This window comes from Paramormyrops kingsleyae, chromosome 16, assembly GCF_048594095.1.
Source record: "Paramormyrops kingsleyae isolate MSU_618 chromosome 16, PKINGS_0.4, whole genome shotgun sequence".
NCBI classification, from domain to species: Eukaryota; Metazoa; Chordata; class Actinopteri; order Osteoglossiformes; family Mormyridae; genus Paramormyrops; species Paramormyrops kingsleyae.
In genome coordinates this window covers 17601557-17625037 of record NC_132812.1, presented here as the reverse complement: position 1 = coordinate 17625037, position 23481 = coordinate 17601557, and the positions used below count along the sequence as shown (strand labels likewise).

The window sequence follows — 23481 nt, the reverse complement described above, 5'->3', positions numbered from 1 at the left end:
GTTAGAATTACTATCGGGTGCAACACATTACATTTATTTATATAGCAACATACAGTTGAGAAAGTGGGGTCAGCTTGACCCTGGAGCCATCGGTGTTAAGGGCCTTGCCCAAGGGCCCAACAATTAATTAAACCACCAGTTTTCTGAAGACAGACACATAGTCCCAACCCACTGAGCCACACACCACCTACCAAAAAGTTCAGTAAATTGCTCAGGGATATAGGACTCGTATAGACAACCATGACATTACACTATCCAATTCTCAGAGGTATGATGGTCAGCTGTGGAGTGGTAATGGAACTATGTCAATGACCTTGTTCACAATGGTGTTATGAGAATTAGGTTGTATGTGGTTAAGTCTCAGCAAAACTCAAGTATCATTAGTGGTGAAGTATGAGCATGGTGCAGTGTGAGCATGGGGAAGTGTGAGCATGATGAAGTATGAGCATGGTGCAGTGTGTGCACAGCGCAGTGTGAGCAGGGTGCAGTGTGAGCATGGGAATGCATGTGGTGACCTGCACACAGCTAAGGTATCAACCACAGGAAAAGTGGGCCAGCCTGACAGATTTCTGAGGTCTGCCTGCTGAGTGAGAAGTGTTAAAGAGACTGTCCATTACGCCTACGTCACCAAGACCAGTCCAGCTCCCCAGCAGATGTAGAAAATTGGCAGCAAAAGTGCAGAAATAGGCCCACATCCTCTCCAGAGTGTCGTAGTTGAGGTCATGGGTCTTTAAAAGAGATCTCCGATCATGTAGAGTTCAGTGACACAGGTTGGTGATACGCCAGTGTTACTGAGCATGTCATGCACAGGCTGTAGTGTGAATTATCTGCACACAGCAGACTGGACATCAGGGAAACACCTGATGACCCTATTAACCTTGGGGTTCACTGCCAACAGACTCACCACTGAGCTTATAGCACTGAGAAATGCATTTGCACACAGGAAGTGTCACTGCTACTGACAGGTATCATCTAGAGACGTTCCCACATAAATCTAGCTGAACACTGGAGACTAGTCTTCTTGGGGAGATGAGGCTCAGCTCTTCACCCAGCTGAGACTGCAGCTCTGTGATCAGTCCCATTTGCTGGCCCACCTTCTTTCTGGAACTTTCTGGAACTGCCCAGAGAGAAGCAGGTCATTTGTGTGGTCCACAATATGCCCTCCACTGCCCCTATCAACTGAGCACATTGATGAAAGGCAAAGTAAAGTAAAAAGTAAATGTCCACTGTTGCAGTCCTCACTATGAGGACCTGCTCCCTGGAGAACCACAGTGTTCCACCTTTTTTTCCATCTTCAGCACTTATTGGACCTATTGGTTGGGTGGTGTTTGCTACAAACCTCGGCCAGAACACGTTACTCCTTTCTCTTATGATTCTGGTAGAACTTTTACAGTAACGTTTTAGAACAGAGTTCCCTGAAATTCAAGAATTATGAAAAATACATATGGAACACAAACCAAACTTTTCATTATCCCAACAATGCTTCAAAAAAAACAGGGAAAACCTACACCGGCAGTTCAGAAAGAGAGACAGACTCCTGTTACTGAGCATCGGCTTCTTGGCTAGAGCTCCAGAGTCTGACAGATTTCAGTTGTCGCTGGTCATCCAATCACGATCCCGCTCAGAGTATCTCCAAAAAGGGACAACACAGCCTGAGAAAGGCATTTCTGCTCCTGTATACTAAGCAGAGACACCCCCGCACTCAACAGAAAGAATGTTTTCACTCCTTTTCATGGATTTTCGGCATGCTTCTATAGTTATCATTTGTTTTCAGTAATTTGTTACAGATATATCTGCTTTTCAGATGCACTCTGTTGATTAAATTTTAGGTAGCAGAGGTACAGCGTGGATATGATGCCCATCCATCGCAGGGTACACATGTCATTGGCTCTGAAGCCCCCCTCCCCCACCTGCCCCCCCATGATATGCATATGGCATACATGGCTTGCATACGGATGGATTTCTGGAAGGATTCTGAAATCCCAAGCTGTGTCTCACTTCTGTGTATGGCAGTAAAGAAAATCACACATGGTAGAGCATGAAAAAACAAGAAAGAATACCTTATCTTTGCAAAAACTGGGAAACAGTCAGTTTTGAGATCTTAACTGGGGGTGGGGGATTTGCAATGAAATTCTTGACCTCAGAGCAATCCTTCTCTTAAATCTGCCTTGACAAGATTACTTTGATCCACTGAGTCAGATCTGTCATAGGAGCTCCATGGCAAAGAGGCTTACTGACTTACTTAGCAAGAAGCCAAAGTTATAATCTTTCCATGGGACTGCAGTGATGTTGGCTGTGTGACGTCCCCTGTCTGGGCAGGGACATCATCCAGCAAACTGACGGGAAAACCAATCAGTTAATTGTCATTGTTATGCCATTAGTAACAAATAAAGAGCTACAGCACAAACAAATTTCAGTTAATCGTCATTCCTATGCCATTAGTACAAAATAGAGCTATATCACACATAAACTTTCAGTTAATCATTTTTTTGCCATTAGTAACATAAAAAGCTACAGCACAAACGAATTTCAGTTAATCGTCATTCTTATGCCATTAGTAACAAATAGAGAGCTACAGCACAAACGTTCAGTTAACTGTCATTCTTAAACCATTAGTAACAAATGAGAGAACTACAGGTAAAAACTAATTTTCAGCAATTAAGATTGTAATGTAACTGGTCATACTCAAACCTTGTTTGATGTCATAGCTGCACCCTCAGAAATATGATGTTTGATTTATTAGTGGTGTTTATTTTAAGATCCCACCTACAGTTGTTTCAGTACAAGAGTAGGAGTGTTATACTCAGAAATATACTCTGCAGAGACTGGTGTGACGTCAGCCAACAATCCCACTCAAGAGCAGGAGTGTTATACTCAGAAATATACTCTGCAGAGACTGGTGTGACGTCAGCCAACAATCCCACTCAAGAGCAGGAGTGTTATACTCAGAAATATACCCTGCAGAGACTGGTGTGACGTCAGCTAACAATCCCACTCAAGAGCAGGAGTGTTATACTCAGAAATATACCCTGCAGAGACTGGTGTGACGTCAGCTAACAATCCCACTCAAGAGCAGGAGTGTTATACTCAGAAATATACTCTGCAGAGACTGGTGTGACGTCAGCCAACAATCCCACTCAAGAGCAGGAGTGTTATACTCAGAAATATACCCTGCAGAGACTGGTGTGACGTCAGCCAACAATCCCACTCAAGAGCAGGAGTGTTATACTCAGAAATATACTCTGCAGAGACTGGTGTGACGTCAGCCAACAATCCCACTCAAGAGCAGGAGTGTTATACTCAGAAATATACTCTGCAGAGACTGGTGTGACGTCAGCCAACAATCCCACTCAAGAGCAGGAGTGTTATACTCAGAAATATACTCTGCAGAGACTGGTGTGACGTCAGCTAACAACTCACTCAATTTCCCTGATTTTTGTCTGTTCAATACAAAATTCCTCATATAAAAATGAACTTTGTTTTATCAGACCTCCAGTAAACACAACTAGACCCTGATGCCCAACATATCTGTCTCTATTCCCTTTCCCAAATGTTTCATATTTATATGAACTTTAGTTAGCAGGCCCAACCATCCAAGGCAAGACAAACTGCACATTACAAACTTAATATCTCTATTCTTCTCTCCCATTTCTGTCATGTGACAACATATCCCACCCAATGCCAGTCTTACACATACCTACAGTTTTTAATATGCAAACTTGTGTGAGATGTGAGACCTTCACATTCTTACAAAACGAGTACTTCAGCAAACAGTAAAAAAAAAAAACAGTTAGTTGCCATCCTGTTACCATGGAAACGGTCTCATAAACTCCAAGATGCAGAAAGTGAGGGAGAAGCTCGCATTGCACACATGAACATCTGATGATGGCTATGTCATGACGGCCATGTTGAATTGGGGCACAGTGGTATCTGTCTTGGAGACCCATGATTGTGACCTTGGATACGCTTCCCTCACCCCAGCTCCCTCCGTACCCCACCGTCATGCTTCCTGTCCGTTACAGACCCATGGTTTCCATTCTTAATCCTTTTCCCCATCTCCATAAAAGAAATGTATCCTCTCGTGACAAACAAACCCAACACACTCTACTTGAAAGCTAACATAACACCACCATCATCCTTAGCTATAATCAATCTGCTTCCCACGTGCTGCATATTATCGTGCTGCTGCTTAGGTAATACTTTTAGAATCAGCAGCTCAGCCAAACATTATTATAGTTCATGTAGAACAGACATCATATATGGGGTCTTTCAGGACAAAATCTGAGAACTGCCAGGAAGTGCTAACACTTCCTCACTTTTCACAGACAAGCTTCCTTTCTCTCAGCCTTCAGGGAGCAGCTTTGTGTCCTTAACGGCGATCCTCAATGCTAAAAACATCTAATGCACCTTTGACCATACCGGGTTCTTTAAAAAAAACCTCAGCAAAACATAAGCAGACATGTGTTTCTCCAAGGGGATTATGGGAACCACCAAAGACCTGCTGACAAATGGCTACATCAATACAGAACAAATGCAGACACATTTTACTGCCTGTTGTATCCTGATTTGTTTATATGGCCATTCCAATTAACACAGGAGACAAATGCCAAGGGGCAGTCTTCACCAGCAGTTTGAGAGAATTACAAATCCAAAAGCTGGGCAGTGTGGCTTTGTCAAGCCGCCAAGAGCTCTGTTTTGATTGCAGCTTGAGATGAAAATGAAATCCACAAGTCCTGATGAAGGACACCCTTTATTAATCAAGCTTTCCCTGGTGGGCTCATACTGGGCCAGTGCACTTCTCCAGTGCATAGATTTCCAGTGGCATACAACCACGGCCAGAACCTTGATCCACATTAGATTGTGGTACCAGCAGCTTGCTGAGGCCCCAATGTGTTTACAACCATTTAGCCAGAAACATCACACACACAAACATGTTCACACACCAGCATATACACACTATCCTCTGTGTTCAGATATCCACAGTAAGCCATACGTCCTGGTAAAATGTTTCAGTGTCCCCCTATAACCACAAAAAAAAAATCTAGAAAGTTTTTTTCCCCCCATTTTTATCTTGACTGTTGTCTTAGACTAAAGTTTCTCAATCCAGTCCTCATGGACCCCAAGAAAGTCCACATTTTTGCTCCCTCCCAGCACACCTGTATCAGCTATTCAGTGTTCTTGATTGCTTGTGTGTTAGGAGGGAGAAAAAATATGGACTGTCTAGGGGTCGCTGAGGACTGGCTTAGATGATTAAAAAGGCTGCAGAGTGCATGAGTACGAGAGGCAACACTGTAAAGTCTCCCTACTGCCTTGTATTATTCCTGCAGGCTTCCCAACATGTACTGCACACTGCAAATTAATAGGAGTGTACTGCAGACAACAGCAGCTTCCCCTGTAACATGCAGAGAGCCACTGGCTAACATAAAGGATCCTCTGGTGCTGCCTTTTCTCTTTTACGCTGTAGCTACTGTTGGGTTACTTGGCAACAGGCAAGTATTGCTGTCCTATTTTTTCCCCCCCGAGGATTTTGCATGTCCTTTCAGACTGCAGTCCAGTAATTACTCTACTGGGTATTTGTTTCCCACAGAACCTTTAAAACACTTTTACTACCCGCATTACAGAAAGCAGTTAATTGTGTAACAATGCAAGAACTTCCGTTCTAAATTTACGCAATTCTGCGTGAACTAACAGTCAGCAGTGACGTGAGAATGTACTCGGACGCGTACAGTACGTGTGGGTTCGTCCTGTTGAATGTGTCAGGAAGGTGTTTTCATGTTTTGGTTCAACAGAAACCACAGGCATCATCTGGAGGATCAATCCGGACATTCCTCAGATGTGAGTCCACGGGACTGTGAAAAGGGAGGCAGGCGTGGCGAAAGTTTGTGTAGCTTGAAAACATCATAATTATTTCGGAGCTCCTTGCTTTGCGATAGCTCTTGGTGTCCTATGCACACGCATGCACTTTGATGATCAAACATTAAACAGTCGCCACCCTTTATATTTCTGACCAGCAAATGATCCTGCAAGTGACAGTTTGGACTCATACCCTGAATAAGTAGCTGCACGAAAGTGAAAGAGCTCTCTAGGCCGTGCTGTTCTCAGATTAACGAAACCACCTCTGTTCTTAGAATATAAATAATTATTATTAATAATAATAACAGTAATAATAAATAAATAAAATAACACCAATGACAAAGGGCGGAGTGTTAAGGCACTCAGGGTATGTCCCCATGAGACAGACAGACCCAGGAGACTCGCCCCCCCCCCCCCCCCCCAAACACTCAGGTTGGATATTAAATGCCCTGTGATGCTCTGAATTTCAGTCTCTGGAAGGCCCAGAGGCCTGACCCTGCTAACCCTTAAATTTTATATTTGAAATACCAATATTGCTTCCTTCATAGTCATGTAAAACGCAAGTGCCTACTTTTACTGGCACTAAAATAAAACTATAAAAGCCAAAGACAAGATTTCAGGGTTTGCTCTTAAGTACATTTTCAAATAAACAGAGAGAAAGTTACCATCATAGTGACATCCCTACATGAATTGAAATGATTCAGCAGCCATGAAAAACCAGAAAGAACAGGCAGCCACAGAGCAGGCGGATAATGTCGGCCCAGACGGACCTGGATTATTCCTTTTTCATACATGCATACTAACACATACATACAAAGTGCTCATTAATCCAAGATTATTTTTCCCTCTAGTGAATACAGGCAGAATTTTGATGTCCCTTAACAAAAAAAAAATATGTGTATGTAAGCTATAAGACTTGTAAATTAATCTGATAATCATGTCAGATGTAGAAAGGAGATCTTCTCTTACTGACACAATTGATCTTGTATACAAAAGGAACCTAGGCACAGATTATGCTCCAGAACATGTGTAAATCAAATGTAATCATCAACGAAGTATGCAAATGTTGTAAAAGTATCCTGAAAACCATGCAATCCATAGCTTAATATCAGTACTACTAAATCTCAGACATTATCCAAATCACAAACTGTAGCAGTTCACAGCTTTACCAAAATTATTAGCTGGAGACAGCAGACAGTCGTGATCATATCTACAGTTTGTTATAAAATTATACCTGTTATCATTTTGACCCTTAAAATCACATCTTTAGAGCCCGATTATTTGATTCAGCCATAAGGCCTTGCAAAGGGAGCCACTAGCCATTATTCTAACTATCTGATAGATAGATAAAGAACTACAAAGCCAAACCACTCTTTGCTTCAGGAGACAATAATAATAATAATAAATAAATAAACACAAACAAATCCCTCTCCTCAGTCATAATTCAGAACACAGAGGGGAACTACAGTAACAGTCAATTTTATTATGTATTTTAGTCTTTATCTCCTTTAGGATGAATGAATAAAAGTGCAGTTCTACAGCACTTCCAACAGTAATCAACATCAGTCTGATGGCTACCAGTTTAACTGTGGTTTATGTACGCTCTGACTTACTGTAAGTAAAACTCCACAGGAACATAAAAACTGGTGAGAAAAGCACAACACTGATTTGTTGCAAGGAATTTTATAGTGTTGTTTCCTGGTATATGAGAAAAAAATGAAAAAGAATAACAGCGAGACCTATTAATAATACCTCATAAAATGTTATCGATGGCCGCTTTGGCCTCATTCGGCCAGTGGAAGGCAGGGTTGTTTATTTTCACCCCTTTCGAATCACAACGCAACCAGCTTACATCATAAACAAAATTCAATGGCCTGGACAACAAGGCACCAACGAAACAATAAATCTTTTTTTGTCCACCTTAAGTACACAACCATGAAAGAATCCAGCAAAAACGCACAAACAAAAGAACCCATCTTATTCAATGCTTAACCGTCACGGCAACTTTGAGTAGGTAATAATCTCTAAATACTGATTAGTTACAGAACAGTTCAGGCATGGTGCTCTGGCATTTTGTCCTGTGTATTTTTCTCATTGCTGCATTGAAGGTCTTGTAAGTTTCTTATGTTCATGTGGAGACCACCCTCAATCCACCACCAGGTAAGGTGTGTATCGCAAGACTGCCCAAAATGCAGTCTCAGACCTCCCCAGAGAGAAACCATCGATCTGTAGGCATGACGATGACAGTCCATATGTAAAGAGGTTCATTAATGCAGAAAGAGAACCCTCGAGAGGGCCACTGCAGGTACGCACAAACAGAACCTGCGAGAGGGCCACTGCAGGTACGCACAAACAGAACCCGCGAGAGGGCCACTGCAGGTATGCACAAACAGAACCCTCGAGAGGGCCACTGCAGGTACGCACAAACAGAACCCTCTCGAGGGCCACTGCAGGTACGCACAAACAGAACCTGCGAGAGGGCCACTGCAGGTACGCACAAAGGATGGCATGGACAATTAAATATTTCCACATATGTAACTGCATGCTTCGGATTTCATGGCAGTTGGAATCTTTCAAAGTTCCACTAAAGACAGCAGTGGATCAAAGGAAAATGTCTTTTCTCCACTGCACTGATACTAAAGATATTTGTTATTCTTTTCCAAAAATACAAATGCCATAATCAAGAAATTCCTTTACCATAGCAGTGGTGTGAAAGCTTCCTGGAAAACATAAACAGCAATTTACATAAGAAAGGAAAGTTGCATAATTTATACACTGTTCGGGGATATTTATAGCCGGACCAATAACATGCACTGATGGCAGCAGAGATAAAGACTGAGGCGCGGTGAGCAGAAGTGGGACTCTTCCGCTTTCTGCACTGACCGGATTTCTCTCTGATTCTCACTCTACCTCATTTCCATTAGTTACTGCGGCTTTTGTCTTTTATTTTAACACATGCAATTAACTTCCCAGTGTAAATGTGTCCTGATTTTTACAAGCTAATAAAAACATTCCACAGGCATATTAATACTAAAATTCATCACCTAGTATTCTTTACTCTATTAGTGGTAATAAGCAATTTTAAACCACATAGTTGCTAGAACTACTGCGGAATGATTCATGATTATACCTTATAAAAGTCACCCATCTTCAAAGCACTTATCCAGTTCAGGGTCACTTTAAGCTTACAGCAGGCAACGCAGGTCAATACTCAGGATGCCAGTCCGTCAGTGGGCACACACTCACACACTATGGGAAATCTACAGAGAACATTTCCCTTGGTTGCATGTCATTGGACTGAAGGAGGACACAGGAGTACATAGGAGAACACATGACAGAGGCAGAACATGAAAACTCCACACACAGAGCAGGGGGTGAGATTTAAACTCACCATTGTGCAGCTGTAAACTCACCATTGTGCAGCTGTAAACTCACCATTGTGCAGCTGTAAACCAACCAGCTACGAGTCACCGAGCTGCCCAGGTAAGGGAATCAGTGTCTCCTCATTAAGCTCTTACTACTGGCAATCATTTCCTATGGAAACGTGGTGCATGTTACCAAAGCCTGTGCCCCCTGATACGGTTTGGCAATCTTCACGTCCTTAAAACTTAAATGCTTTTTGTGCTTGCTGTGAGAAGATTGTTTTGCCAATCGAAAATAGAAGAAATCCTCATATTTCACATCAACCCCCAAAGAGCTGACTGACACAAAATAAATCTAATATAATAAAATTTTAAAAAGCCCCACCTTGTTCAAATATTTATAGAAACCTTGTAAAAAGAGCAGTTTGTTAATTTTACTGTTAAACCCTCCTGAGATGAAGTTGCCCATTAGAATGTGCTGGGTTCAGGTTTGGCCAACAATGCAATGTGTGTGTGTGTGTATGCATATAAACCACATTATTGTAAACTGACATCTGACGTGTGCATTCCAGAAGATGTTACCTGACTAACACGCCACGAGTCATGGGCGTGTGCCCGTGTTTTTAAACGGCTGACTTTATCTGTAAAGTCAACGCATCCCCCTGCCCTACGACGACAGTGGCTGGAATTTCAAACTTGTTGCCGCAGATTCCAAAAGAGTGAAGCCCCCAAAGGCATCCCAGCGGTGGGGGAGGGGGCCACACAAAATGATCTCAGCTCTTACAAGCACCTGTGCGCAGAGCTGTGCATTTTGGGTGGGTGGCTCTGCGTGAACGACGGACCATTAGGGACAAACGTGTATCTATACCTCAGACGGTAATGTGAGACCTGAGAGAGGCACTCCGGGGAGAAAGGCAGGAGCAGAAGGAAGCCAGCTTCCAGCTTAGATAAGGGGCACGCTTTCATGTTTTGTGTGGTCCTATCATTTAAAACAAACACACACCCCTGGTCAACATGACTCTGCCCAAAGTCACAAAGAAAACACACAATCCTCAGCCCAATTCGGCAGCTCCGAAGCTCGGAACAAACAAACGGTCTTAAACCTGGAGAAGTAAAATAAATGCTCATCTTGTGATGGACAGTGTTGTGATTGTGATTGATAGGGATGATGCTTCATTACCCCTTAAGACAAAAAAGGTTGACTCACACTTGCTTAGGTACTGCACATAATGCACAGTCTTTATTATGGAAATCAGATCCATCCATCCATCCATCCATCTTTTTTAAGCACGTTTCCAGTGCAGGCTTGCAGTGAGGCACACGGCATGGAGCAGGTTTGCATGCCCCGCACATGTTTTCTTTGGATATTCCCATTTCCTCCCACTGTCTGAAATCACAAGGTGATCTTTAGGTTTCTCTTACTGCGTTAGAGTGTCTGCCCTGTGATGTGCTGGGATCAGACCCAGGGCTGGACATTTAGCTCACTCACTCACCTGAGGTGAGTAAAAAAACTGACAATTAGCCAGCTAGTAAAAAAAAAAAGAGCATGTCTGGCTGAGTTGGTTTCTCCACTGATCAGAGCTCAGTTTTACCAGCTGCCCACTTGGGTGGATCCCCTAGTAGACAATCATCAGGTGTTATTTTTCCTGGCTCCTTGGAAGCAGGAATGTCAGGGCACCATGTTCACTTTGAAGTGTGCAAACTGCAAGTGATAATTATAGGAAACTTAAGAGCAGGTTCTTTGGTGCTCAGAGCCAGTATGATTCCCAGAGTGTCTGCCACGATGAGCATGTCAGTTTTGTCTGAATGGGTACTTCCCACAGAAACCAATCAAACGGTTGCACTTTCTTCTTGTGTGGTTTCACATTTTAATGGACATGTTATGTAGTTACCTCATGTACAGACAAAGGCTGCTCATGCTAATCTCTCAGACCATGCATTCTTACCTCCAGGAATGTTTCTGTTCTACTATAGAAAGATTGCAAAAAAGGTCTTTACCACACTTCTTGACAACTGACAGTTTCGAAATGTGTTGAATGGTAACATAAGATCTGTGTTTTCCAATATGAAACCCAGAAGAACATCTGTTTTTGCATAAATAGTCATAAGCATGGACACGAAATAAAAGAGCGGTGATAGATGCTTTCAAAAACATGATGTTTCTGTTGCATTCACAACAAACCCAGTTTCTATAGTAACTGTGATAAGTCACTCTGCATTGACTGCAGCTATGTTCTGTGGCAGTGTTCTGACAGTTATGCACCAAGGCAGTGTTCTGACAGCTATGTATCGAGGCAGTGTTTTTATAGCTATGTATCGAGGCAGTGTTCTGACAGCTATGTTCTGTGGCAGTGTTCTGACAGTTATGCACCAAGGCAGTGTTCTGACTGCTATGTATCGAGGCAGTGTTTTTACAGCTATGTTCTGTGGCAGTGTTCTGACAGCTAAGCATCGAGGCAATGATCTGACAGCTATGTACAGTATCAAGACAGTGTTCTGACAGCTATGTACCAAGACAGTGTTCTGACAGCTATGTACCAAGGCAGTGTTCTAATAGCTATGTAACGAGGCAGTGTTCTGATAGCTAAGCACCAAAGCAGTGTTCTTACACCTATGTACCGAGGCAATGTTCTGACAGGTATGTATCGAGGCAGTGTTCTGACACCTATGTACCGTGGCAGTGTTCTGACAGGTATGTATCTAGGCAGTGTTCTGACACCTATGTACCGTGGCAGTGTTCTGACAGCTAAGCACCTAAGCAGTGTTCTGACAGCTAAGCACCTAGGCAGTGTTCTGACAGCTAAGCACCTAGGCAGTGTTCTGACAGCTAAGCACCTAGGCAGTGTTCTGACAGCTATGTAACGAGGCAGTGTTCTGACAGTTAAGCACCTAGGCAGTGTTCTGACAGCTATGTAACGAGGCAGTGTTCTGACAGTTAAGCACCTAGGCAGTGTTCTGACGGCTATGTATCGAGGCAGTGTTCTGACAGTTAAGCACCTAGGCAGTGTTCTGACAGTTAAGCACCTAGGCAGTGTTCTGACGGCTATGTATCGAGGCAGTGTTCTGACAGTTAAGCACCTAGGCAGTGTTCTGACAGTTAAGCACCTAGGCAGTGTTCTGACGGCTATGTATCGAGGCAGTGTTCTGACAGTTAAGCACCTACAGTAGGCAGTGTTCTGACAGTTAAGCACCTAGGCAGTGTTCTGACGGCTATGTATCGAGGCAGTGTTCTGACAGTTAAGCACCTAGGCAGTGTTCTGACAGCTATGTAACGAGGCAGTGTTCTGACAGCTAAGCACCTAGGCAGTGTTCTGACAGCTAAGCACCTAGGCAGTGTTCTGACTGCTATGTACCAAGGCAGTGTTCTGACAGCTAAGCACCTAGGAAGTGTTCTGACAGCTAAGCACCTGGGCAGTGTTCTGAAAGCTATGTACCGAGGCAGTGTTCTGACGGCTATGTACCAAGGCAGTGTTCTGACGGCTATGTATCGAGGCAGTGTTCTGACAGCTAAGCACCAAGGCAGTGTTCTGACAGCTAAGCACCTAGGCAGTGTTCTGACGGCTATGTATCGAGGCAGCGTTCTGACAGTTATGTACCAAGGCAGTGTTCTGACAGCTATGTATCGAGGCAGCGTTCTGACAGCTATGTATCGAGGCACTGTTCTGACAACTATGTACCGAGGCAGTGTTCTGATGGCTATGTATCGAGGCAGTGTTCTGACAGCTAAGTATCGAGGCAGTGTTCTGACAGCTAATCACTGAGGCAGTGTTCTGACAGCTATGTTCTCTGGGAGTGTTCTGACAGCTATGCATCGAGACAGTGTTCTGACAGTTAAGTATTGAGGCAGTGTTCTGACAGCTAAGCACCAAGGTAGTGTTCTGACAGTTATGTACCGAGACAGTGTTCTGACAATCCTGTGAAGGTGTGAAGCACAGATGGTAACACTGTGCAAGTTCATAGTGAAAAGATTTAAAACGTTTATTACACAGGTCACCAAAGAATTGAAGGAATTACATAAAGGGGATTAACAGAATTACTTTAAAACTGAATGTGCCCATTGGTTTTTGATACAAGTACAAAGACATTGGACACAATCAAAGTAATAACTGAGAACTTAATTAGGAAACAAAACAATGTGTTTTCAAATATAATAAAATAAACTGATTGTGCATTTCTGAAAACCAGGATGTTTATTTTAGTATACATGAATTTTTTTGATGCTTTGAGATGGGGAAACCAGGAAATAAATGTATTAAGGAAAACGCCCTCATTTACTGACACTGCAGCCCTCTTATGTTACATTTCTTTTGCCAAGTCTAGCATGAAAAAAGATTGTTTACTGTCTGTACAAACTCTTTTCATTCTTTATTCACTAAACCAACCGTGAAAAGTTAAAGTTCCCCAGGCAAGATGTTATGCTAAGGGTTTGTTTGTCCACAGTGCCATACTTTGCTAAATTTATTTGGCACTGTGGAAGCATACAAGTCAGACTTTCACTGTAGTACGTACACATGACAATAAAAAACCTTGATCCCTTACTAAATTCAAAACATCCACTTTGCTAGTACAATTCAACCTCAAAAGCCTTAAAAATTAATTGAATACTTCCATACATACATCCATTTTCTGTATTTGCTTGTCCTGTGGCATAAATCGTATTTCAAAATTCTTTAACACAGTTAATGCATAAAAAATGACACCAATCAGTTGTAAAGTCTGTATTATACCTTGTGTTTGGCAAGTGATTTTTTTTAGTAACTTTGGTAGCATGTTTTGCTTGACCCTTGGGGAACAGCGTGACATTGTGACATATTCCTTCTTCTTCAGCAAATGTGAAGGGCACATTCTGTGCTGGCTAAGAGGGGAACTGTGTATTCTGCCTCTCAGCTACCATGGGGTGTGGACATCACTTAACGCTGTGGGACATTAGCACTACTACAGCACAGTACTACCGGAGCTATGACATCACCTGAAGCACATTACTACGGAGCTATGACATCACCTGAAGCACAGTACTACCGGAGCTATGACATCACCTGAAGCACAGTACCACCGGAGCTTTGACATCACCTGATGCTACAGAAGGTGATTACAGGCACTCACAAGAGGAACAGCTTTTACATTTCACTGTTTCACCTAAACTATTAGCTATTTAAATCAGCTGCCTGAGCCAGCAGCTTTGCTACATTTGAATTATTAAAATAATATTTGTTTTAATCACTGGCATGCTAGAGAGATGCTAAAAATAATCATAATGATAATCATAATAATAATTATGAACTGTTTTTCATCCAGAACACAGGCAGCCGGGCCTTTACACCATCCAGTTGGAGTGCAGTATGTGTATCTTGTCTGGGGGTACTGCAGGGACCCGCCCTGCTGGAAGGTGGGAGAAGCCCAGTTTAACACAAACTGGTCTGTATCTGCCCCACGTCACAGACCTCTCCATGAAAACTAAGTGGTGGGGGGGCGATAAACGTTAGTGAAGCTATGCAAAGGTCTAGACAGAGGATTCAGAACCTAAATAGACAACCTTCCGGTGTCCTCACGTCTTATAAAGTTTCAGGCCCCTGCTTATGACATTACTGATTTCACAGCAGCAGCGACAAATATTAAGAAAAGGACCATTGTGTTAGGTGATGTGTTAGACAGGGTGTAATCCCAGAAGTGTAAACTCTGACCACATATCCTCAGAACGAGCTGTCAAACAGCTCCTGGGCAATTTGTGCAGCCATTTGTCTTACGTGCAACTTCGTAGTGAGTTCAATCAAAATGCAATTCATCTGGTTGGGCATGACTAAGTGTCACTAGCCTGTCCTTGAGAAATCCTCAATGCATGTTACAGGAAGGAAGCGATGTAGGGAGCAGGGAGGTAACCACAAACATACCCACCGCCCAGCAGCGTAACCCTGCACACCATTCACTGCACACACACATGTCAGGGATATACCACAATTAACCCAGTGCTCCCACACACGGGTTTTATAACTGGTTTGGGAAGCAGGTAAATTATTATTCAGCCCTAGGGCCTAAATAAAATGCATATTTCTTCTGCATATTTTTCTTCCTTGGTTGAAACAGCAAAATACTAAAACCGTGTTGCAGCCTCCAGCCGGCGTTTCCAAGTCGCCAGGAACCACATACCATCATGTAGAAGCCATGAACTTCAACTCCTCATCACTTTTAGGTCATTTGATAAAGTCAGGTAAAACCTGAAGCATTTTAGTGAGGTCTGACGATTAGTGCGCCACACCAACATGTCAAGAGATTTTAAGCCTTGCTGAATTTTGTGTTTTTGCAAACAAAAATATGTAGTCGTATATCAAGTTCTACGTAGGCTATATCATAAGGACTTAAGCAGCCAAAGCCAAAATAAGAAAATCAGCACTATTTGAAAATGTAAACACAGGTTGCACGTGCAGCCATCAGCATCGAAAAAGCCTCCACAGTAATTATCCCCACGACCCTTTGCCCCCCCCCACCACACACACACACACGCCTCCGCTAAAATATATCTCCATGCATATCTGCAAAATTTCTGCATTATTTCTGCTATCGAAATACAAATAATCTATATAGTACAGTTTATACTATGGTGGTACTTTTTAAGTTGGAGACATTTCGGAAAAGATGTCTTTAAAAGTATCAGAATCGAATAGTCGAATAGTGAATAATACTTACAAGGTAAGTAATGTGCTTTTCGAAGAATACGGAGTCTCCCATGACTGAGTAAATATCCACATAGGACTGACAAGTTGCGAAGAAGCGAGTATCAATAGCTTAATCAAATCCAGCAGACAAATCGCAATACAATGAGTCTTTAACCATAGTATCAAAAAAGAAGAGTACGCCAAAACGGAGACCGAAAAATGTCGAAAAAAGAAATGTTCATCTCAAAACATTACAAAACAATCACATTTCATTTCACAAATGAGCGCCGGAGTGAGCGATTTATCCATAGCGGCTCGGCTGCATGGACAGATGTGCGTAGCTGCACCGCCGCGGCAGGAAAGCGAGGCGGGGCGCCGCCGAGGGGCTCCGCTCCGGCGTGGACAGGAAAACGCTTAGACTCCTTACAAATGCGGTCAAAGGGCCTGTTATAATAGACTTTACAAGCCTCCTTATCAGTACATTTCTGAGAAGAGCAGACTATTGGAATGATGGCCATTTACGCACGAAATTCTTCCACTTACTTTTGTTTATACCATCGCAGACACAAACCGATCGAACTGATTCGGTGCGTTAAAATGCTCTTAAACTAAAAGCACATTGCATGCATTCTTGTTAAAGTTCAAAACTATTTTTCACTACCTGCTAATAAACAGTTATTGTAGGCAGGTTTTCTATAAGTCCGTCACGTGATGGTAAGTCAGTGGGCTACAAGTATTATAACGGGTATGATGACACCAATTTAGTTTATTAATGAAATACACTATACAGCTGCTACATCAGTGCGCTTCACAACACACACTGCCCCGTATCTCGCTTCGGGGATAGATGTACACACACTTTTCTAATTCCTGTTATTATGTGCAGTTGAATAAACCTAGTCATTCAAAATATTCACCAAAAGCAAATTATTCCCTTAAATTTTGTACATAGTGACTTTCCAAGTTAAAGTGTTGCAGTCCTGAGTATAGCATAGAGGTAAACCACATTAATTATGACTAGAGATTTATGGATCAGTCTCAGACGGAACATTACTGATGCTGATTCATGTCCATAATTAGTGCATTAGATTATCCTGCTTTTTAAATGGGTAAAAAGTATTAGATATTTAACTAAACGTAAATAAAATATATTAGTTAGATAAATATTGTGTTCAAGTAAGCAATGGTACTCATATATCCCAGCGGAAAAGTTCATCCTTCTGAGTGCATTTTTTTGGTTGTTACTCATCTCAGTACGGGGAAGACAGAAAGTGCTGCTTCAAATGCTTGTTGGTTGTGGCATATCAAATTACACGAAACAAACCATTAAAAGTATATTTGAAAATAAATCAAACTCAGGTGTGGAAGTACAGGAAATGAGCCATTCGATATCAGTGTCCAAAAATTCCAAATTAAAACAACATGCTTCATTTTAACAAACTTTATATGAGTTGTTATTAAGCAACACAAAAGTGAGTTAGCCAGCATTAGGAATTTGCAAAAGCATTTCAATGGGCTGCAGCGTACTGACTAAAAACTGTCTGATCTAAGTTGTTTACAACAGTACTTTATAAGTCTACTTGTAAAATCAAGTTGGATTCTTGTCAAGAGGAGACATCACTTATTTTATACAGAATAATTTTTCATTGACAATACATCATTTTGTTGAATAGTGCTTAGTAAAATACCACTGCCGGCTGTCTAGGAATTAGCAACTAGCATGAATGCATTATGCCATGGATCTTCTTGACTGCATTTTGCAGGGTACTTACTGATGACTGAGAAGGAAGAAAGCCACAGGAAATGTTATTCACATAGGCTAAGAAGTCACAGCACTCACTACAACAACCATTTGAATTTGACTGGCAGCATTCAGCAGTGTCCTTTCAAGCAACAGCAGTGTTGCCGTTAGTCACCGTGTTTGATGACTTCCATTTCAAACAGCACACACCAAAGTTGATTCTGGCCCTACCACTGTTTTCACTTAGGACATGAAATGTATGTAACAAACAATACATACTGGTTACAAGTCATAATAAAAACACAAATTCCAACCATTTTTCAACTCTTTATTGAAACTGCTTAATATTGTTCTTATATGATTTAAAGGGATGAGCCTGGCCTTGATTTGTGTATATTCTATGTCTGGGTGATTATTGTTGCTAGTAAAAAATCTATATTTCAAATCTTCCAGTGTGAATCCTAGGGTTATAATATCTGTGAATTTAGAATCACTATGAATACTTTCAAGTTTTTCTGTGATCCTAACCCAGCATAACATTAAAATAAAAATTATTAAAAAAAAATTTATTCTATAATCAACACACGCACACACCAAATTATGGTATTGGATCCAGTTATATTTCATATTTCTCAACTTGTCTGTGGTCAGACTGTATGTAAATCGTGTGGATGTGCACATAACATTATTGCTAAGCATTTTGTCATGCAAACACAATCAAACATTTACGGTGTTGCTATAACGTAAATTATGTACTTAGATTGCGACCTAGCAGGGAATTGTTTTACACTTTTTTATTTTTAATTAATAGGACAGTTCACCCCACCCTCCCCCCCCCCCCCAGAATATATGTTCAGGTATGCTGCAGTGCTATAGTTTGTCTAGTTTTGGAAATATTGGCCATAGAAATGTCAGTCTTCTCTCAAATAGAATCGGACTGAATGGTATTTTTTTTCCGTAGTAATTAAAGCACCAAAAAAGTACATTTGAATGCCTCTTAACAGATATCATGACCCGGTTACTCCAGAAAATCCAGGGGACTTTCAGTGAGCAGTTTCATGTAGGAACTCTACACACCAACCGTATCACTGAACAGAAAGCACCGGGTAGGGTTGGGCTGATACCTGAATTTGCATTATTGATTATTGCCGCAAAAATATTTAGATTATCTATATAAACACATGATCATAAATGAATCAATTAATGAATGAATATGTTTAAATACCATATTTTGCATTTACGTTTACAAACAATACATAGGGAATGTTAAAAATGCCCTGAAATCAGTGCCACACAGCCTGTGATTTCCAGTATTTTGGTTCACACATATTTGTAAAACATCAGTTTCTATGGTGTAGGACAGAAAATTTTGCAATCTAACACAGGTGTAGCACGTGAAAGCCCTTTTTATTGTGTGTTTACGACTCACAACACAGAGGCAAAAACTACTCAAGATGTAATAAAAGTGTTCTTTTCACCTTTTATTTTCCCCATTTGAAACATGAGCAGGGAATATTGCCCAAATAAACAGCGCACCAGCCGTGGTCATTATTGTGTAACGAAAGTAAACAATGCCCAAATTATGGAGTAGAATAAGAACAACAACCACCATTATCACCAAAAAAAAACCCAATAAGGTAGGAAGCCGGGCTTTAATGCACATTATTAACAAGAAACACAAGCTGAGGTTTAGCTGTGCGCACAGTGGATATGCGATGTGGTCCATCTTTTTGGCGGGGTGTGCTTATCACAGAACTGCAGGAAAAAAGGATTTTTCATGTGTTTGGTTTTTAGTTGGATAATGCAGTTTGACCCAGTGAAAACACTCCTTGTCACAGTCCTTGACAAGGAGTGGTTACATTTTACATCTATCTAGATACACCACCAAAAACCAGCAGCTCAAAAGTAATTATAGCGAACTTAATGAATATTAAGGTCAATCCAGAAGTAACCAGCAACCATGAGTATTAATTTCAAAGTATTATTAGTAATTAAATAACTGATTATACATACCACAGTCATACTAAAAGCATTCATTCCCTAACTTACCTCACACTGAATATAAACGGTGATTTTTATATATAAGGTTGTACTACGTCTTTCATGAATATTAATAATAATCAGTAAACTTGTCCTTGAACTAGGAGCAAAGTTTCTGTTTCTGACAAAAATTAGAGCCAGCATAACACACTCCTTATCTTGCTGATTGTGCTTGAAAGCTATCTTCGTTCTCTAGGACTTTGTGTACATTTTACATTGTTTATTTAAATGACGCGTAGCTCAAAATCAACCATTTTCTTACATACACACATCTGTGGCATTTGTCAAACATGGCAACGAAAGTAATGCAATCCAGGCAAAGGCCCGGCAACTAATGAGGCAGCTTTAAAGGTCCGCTCATCGAAAGAGGAATGAACCACCCATATGCAGTGAAAATGACACACTCAGAGCAGACAGTGGAACTTCTGCACATTTTCTGAGTATTTAGTTGCTTTGTACAGATGTTGAAAGAAAAAAAAGATTAAACTGTAAAATGTCATGGCAAAAAACAGTCACCCCCCAAGTCTAAAGCAAGTAACTATTAAAAAGTCAACAAATATTACAATATTTATGAATGAGTCACTGGAATATAACTGGAGGGGATATTCATGCCCAGAACATTTTTTTTAATGTAGCCCTCTCTTAGACACACAGGAGGAGACGCGGCAGGCCACGTCCAGCAGGAATTCCCCCTGTCCCTCCTTCCTGATGTGAGGGAGTGGAGAGCAGGGCATGACATGCTAGCTTAGCACTTTGTGACACATAGGGCCACACAGGCAGGCCCAGCCAGCAGTCTGTGTAGAGTCATCGTCTCGGTACAGCCAGCGGTCTGCGCAGTCAGCGTCTCCCTACAACCAGCGGTCTGTGCAGAGTCAGCATCTCGCTACAGCCAGCAGTCTGCGCAGAGTAAGTGTCTCGCTACAGATTGTGGTCTGCACAAAGTCAACGTCTCACTACAGCCAGCGGTCTGTGCAGAGTCAGCGTCTTGCTATAGCCAGTGGTCTGCGCAGAGTCAGTGTCTCCCTATAGCCAGTGGTCTGTGCAGAGTCAGCATCTCGCTACAGCCAGCGGTCTGTGTAGAGTCAGTGTCTTGCTATAGCCAGTGGTCTGTGCAGAGTCAGCATCTCGCTACAGCCAGCGGTCTGTGTAGAGTCAGTGTCTTGCTATAGCCAGTGGTCTGTGCAGAGTCAGCGTCTCGCTACAGCCAGCGGTCTGTGTAGAGTCAGTGTCTTGCTATAGCCAGTGGTCTGTGCAGAGTCAGCGTCTCGCTACAGCCAACGGTCTGCCTTTACTATGACTCCACCTTCTTGGAGGTAGAACCTCTGATCAGCTGAGCTTGATGCTTTTTGGTTGTTGTAGACTCCCCACATATTTATGGAAATATCCAGAATTCAAGTGAAAAGGTGTGTTTCTCATGCTGAACAATGCACTTGCAAAATGTCAACTGGCATACTTTGAGCAAGTTTGGTCACCACACAGAATACTTTTTGATTTCAAGTGAGTTCAGTGAAGAGCAAACAGACAGAATTCCTGAAATGTTGCTGTACAAGGAGAGGTTATAAGCAGTAAAAGTTACTGAGGGGATCAGTTCCAAGTGTGGAAAACCTTGAGGGAAACAGACAAGGTCATTTCTGATGACTGCTTTACTGTTAGCGCTGATTCAAAAACAGCGTCACAATGGGAATCAGGGCTTCTGCTAGAGCCTTTGAGAGCATATCATATTCGGCCCCCAGACCAGTCCAACTATATTCTAAATTCTTAGGACCTCTGTCAATCAGTGGCCCTTGGAAATCACCATAAGCCCCTCTCACCCCCTGGACAGTGTAGTCCATGGATGTAACCAGCACCAGTTAAAATGTTATCAGAAGATATGTTAAAAATTAAATGACTGGTCGGATTTTCTAATGTTCTTAATATGTGAAAAGAGTTTGCTGTGTTTTATGCAAACTAAAGAATTCCTGAAATATTCAGGTTCCACTGGCTTCCATCTTTGCTAAAGAACCCAGAAAAGTGTCCCCCATTTGCTGCTTAAACTCTTCATCAGTGCTACCAGAGACTGCAAGTCAAAGAGAGTGGAGGAAATCGATGTGTTATAAAAGTTCATACTGCGAGTTCTATTTCTGTACAAAGAGCTTCCGGTTAAAAAATAAGTATGTAAAGAAACAATCTCCACAGGAAAGGTTTAACATTGACCTGAGATTTGTTCTGTAGAGAGCTCCTGCCTTGCTTGGTGTCCTTATGTAGGTGATTTTTTTTGGCGCTCAGAACCTCACAGACTGATGATACAGCTGGAAAGGATAGCCCGGCCTAGATCACTGTGCTCAGCAGTGACACCTACTGGATTCTTCTGTTTAAAAGAGGATCCCCTGACCTGACCTGCAAACCATTTAACTTAAACACTGCAAATACGTCCATTAGATTGTAATATCAAACATATGATGAGGGGATCATGCATTCTGTCAGTCACACTTTTGTGATGATGCCATACAGAACATTTGAGACAAATCCAAAATTCCTTGGCAGTACCTTGGCCACAACGTAATTTTACAGGCAGTACATAATATACCGGAGTATGACATGTTGGTTTGTGGCACCTGTTGCAGCTGAGCTACAGTTGCCATTAAGTACAGCACATGTGTTACTCATATTTGCTGAAATTAATGAAGGTCTAATTAACATATAAGATTGAAAGCTGGCTGGTGTCTTTATTTGGAGTACATGAATAAGATGTGTCACGGAAAAGTGAATAGGGTCCTTGTTATGATGGATATACAGAATGCATAATAGTCCGCATATGTTATTAAAAACAAAATCATATGTTATAAAAGGTATGCAGGAGTGATTGTGTTCTTTGTTTTCTCTCAGCATTGTATTTGTTAACTATTTCCAGATGCAGTAATGAGTATAGATATAATTCAAAGCAGAAAAAGCATTGTTACTGGGTCGGTCATATTCCTCTTACAGTATGTCTAAACACTGATACTTTTATGTTGGGAGCTTACAGTCATCTGTGACAAATCATGGTCTAACAGTTTATCCTCCAGACCTGTTCTGATTGCTTCTTTTCTGGGGATGATATGTATAGCGGAATCTGAATGCATGCATGGATGTCTCACAGCAAAGGGTTCTGGGTGTATTCTTGTGAAAAAGGTAAGTTTTGAGACCTGTGCAGCTTGATTCAGGTGTGTCTTAGGTACTTCCAAGAGGAACACCGGCCCGGGAACTTTTTCTCCTTTCTTGAGTATAAAAATAAGTAATTTCTGTGGCTTTCATAGTATACTTCAGTGCTATAGCCATTTAGCATTTTGCTTCTACAGTGCACTCTATTTTGCTGTAGTAGTTTGCAGTTATTAATTTTACCATTTTACCCAGGATTATGAACTGGAAAGAAAAGCCACATAACAATGGAAAGTAGCATAAACAGAGCCCAATGGTAAATGAATTTGATTCCCATGGACTCTGGTGGTGCCACGGAGAAATGTTCTTGGTATGAGGGATTCTGGTATGAGGCTATTTTCACATAAAGTCACTCCTTATGATAGATTCCAAGATGAATCACAATCATTGGTACCGCTTAGTAGAGAAGATCAACAGAGCTGGTTCAGCCTAGACCATGGCGCCCACTCATCTCTCAATGCATCTTCCATAACCGCTCATCTGGTACCAGGCTGCAGGGATACCTCACGACTATTCCAGGAGGCACAGGGCATGAGACAAGAAGGTAATGGCGAGAACATGCTCACTCACAGGTCCAGGAAGGTGAGGATTTACAAGTGCTTCACTCTGAGTCATCGTGCCATCCGACCTCATAACAAGATGGACTTTGATAACATCA

The 23481-nt window shown here is 41.7% G+C and overlaps 1 protein-coding gene across 2 annotated transcripts in view; it reads right to left on the bottom strand.

Moving 5' to 3' along the window:
• Positions 1-23481, bottom strand: part of LOC111851517 (rho GTPase-activating protein 6-like) — a 71288-nt gene that overhangs the window by 26956 nt on the left and 20851 nt on the right. The window contains exon 1 of one of the 2 annotated variants that reach the window (XM_072700406.1): positions 15897-16256. The exons of the other annotated variant lie outside the window; for it this stretch is intronic. Coding sequence (XP_072556507.1) covers positions 15897-15938 — 42 coding nt within the window. The 5' untranslated portion in view covers positions 15939-16256. Of the gene's footprint in view, positions 1-15896; positions 16257-23481 lie in introns of those variants that run through there. 2 annotated transcript variants of the gene reach the window in all.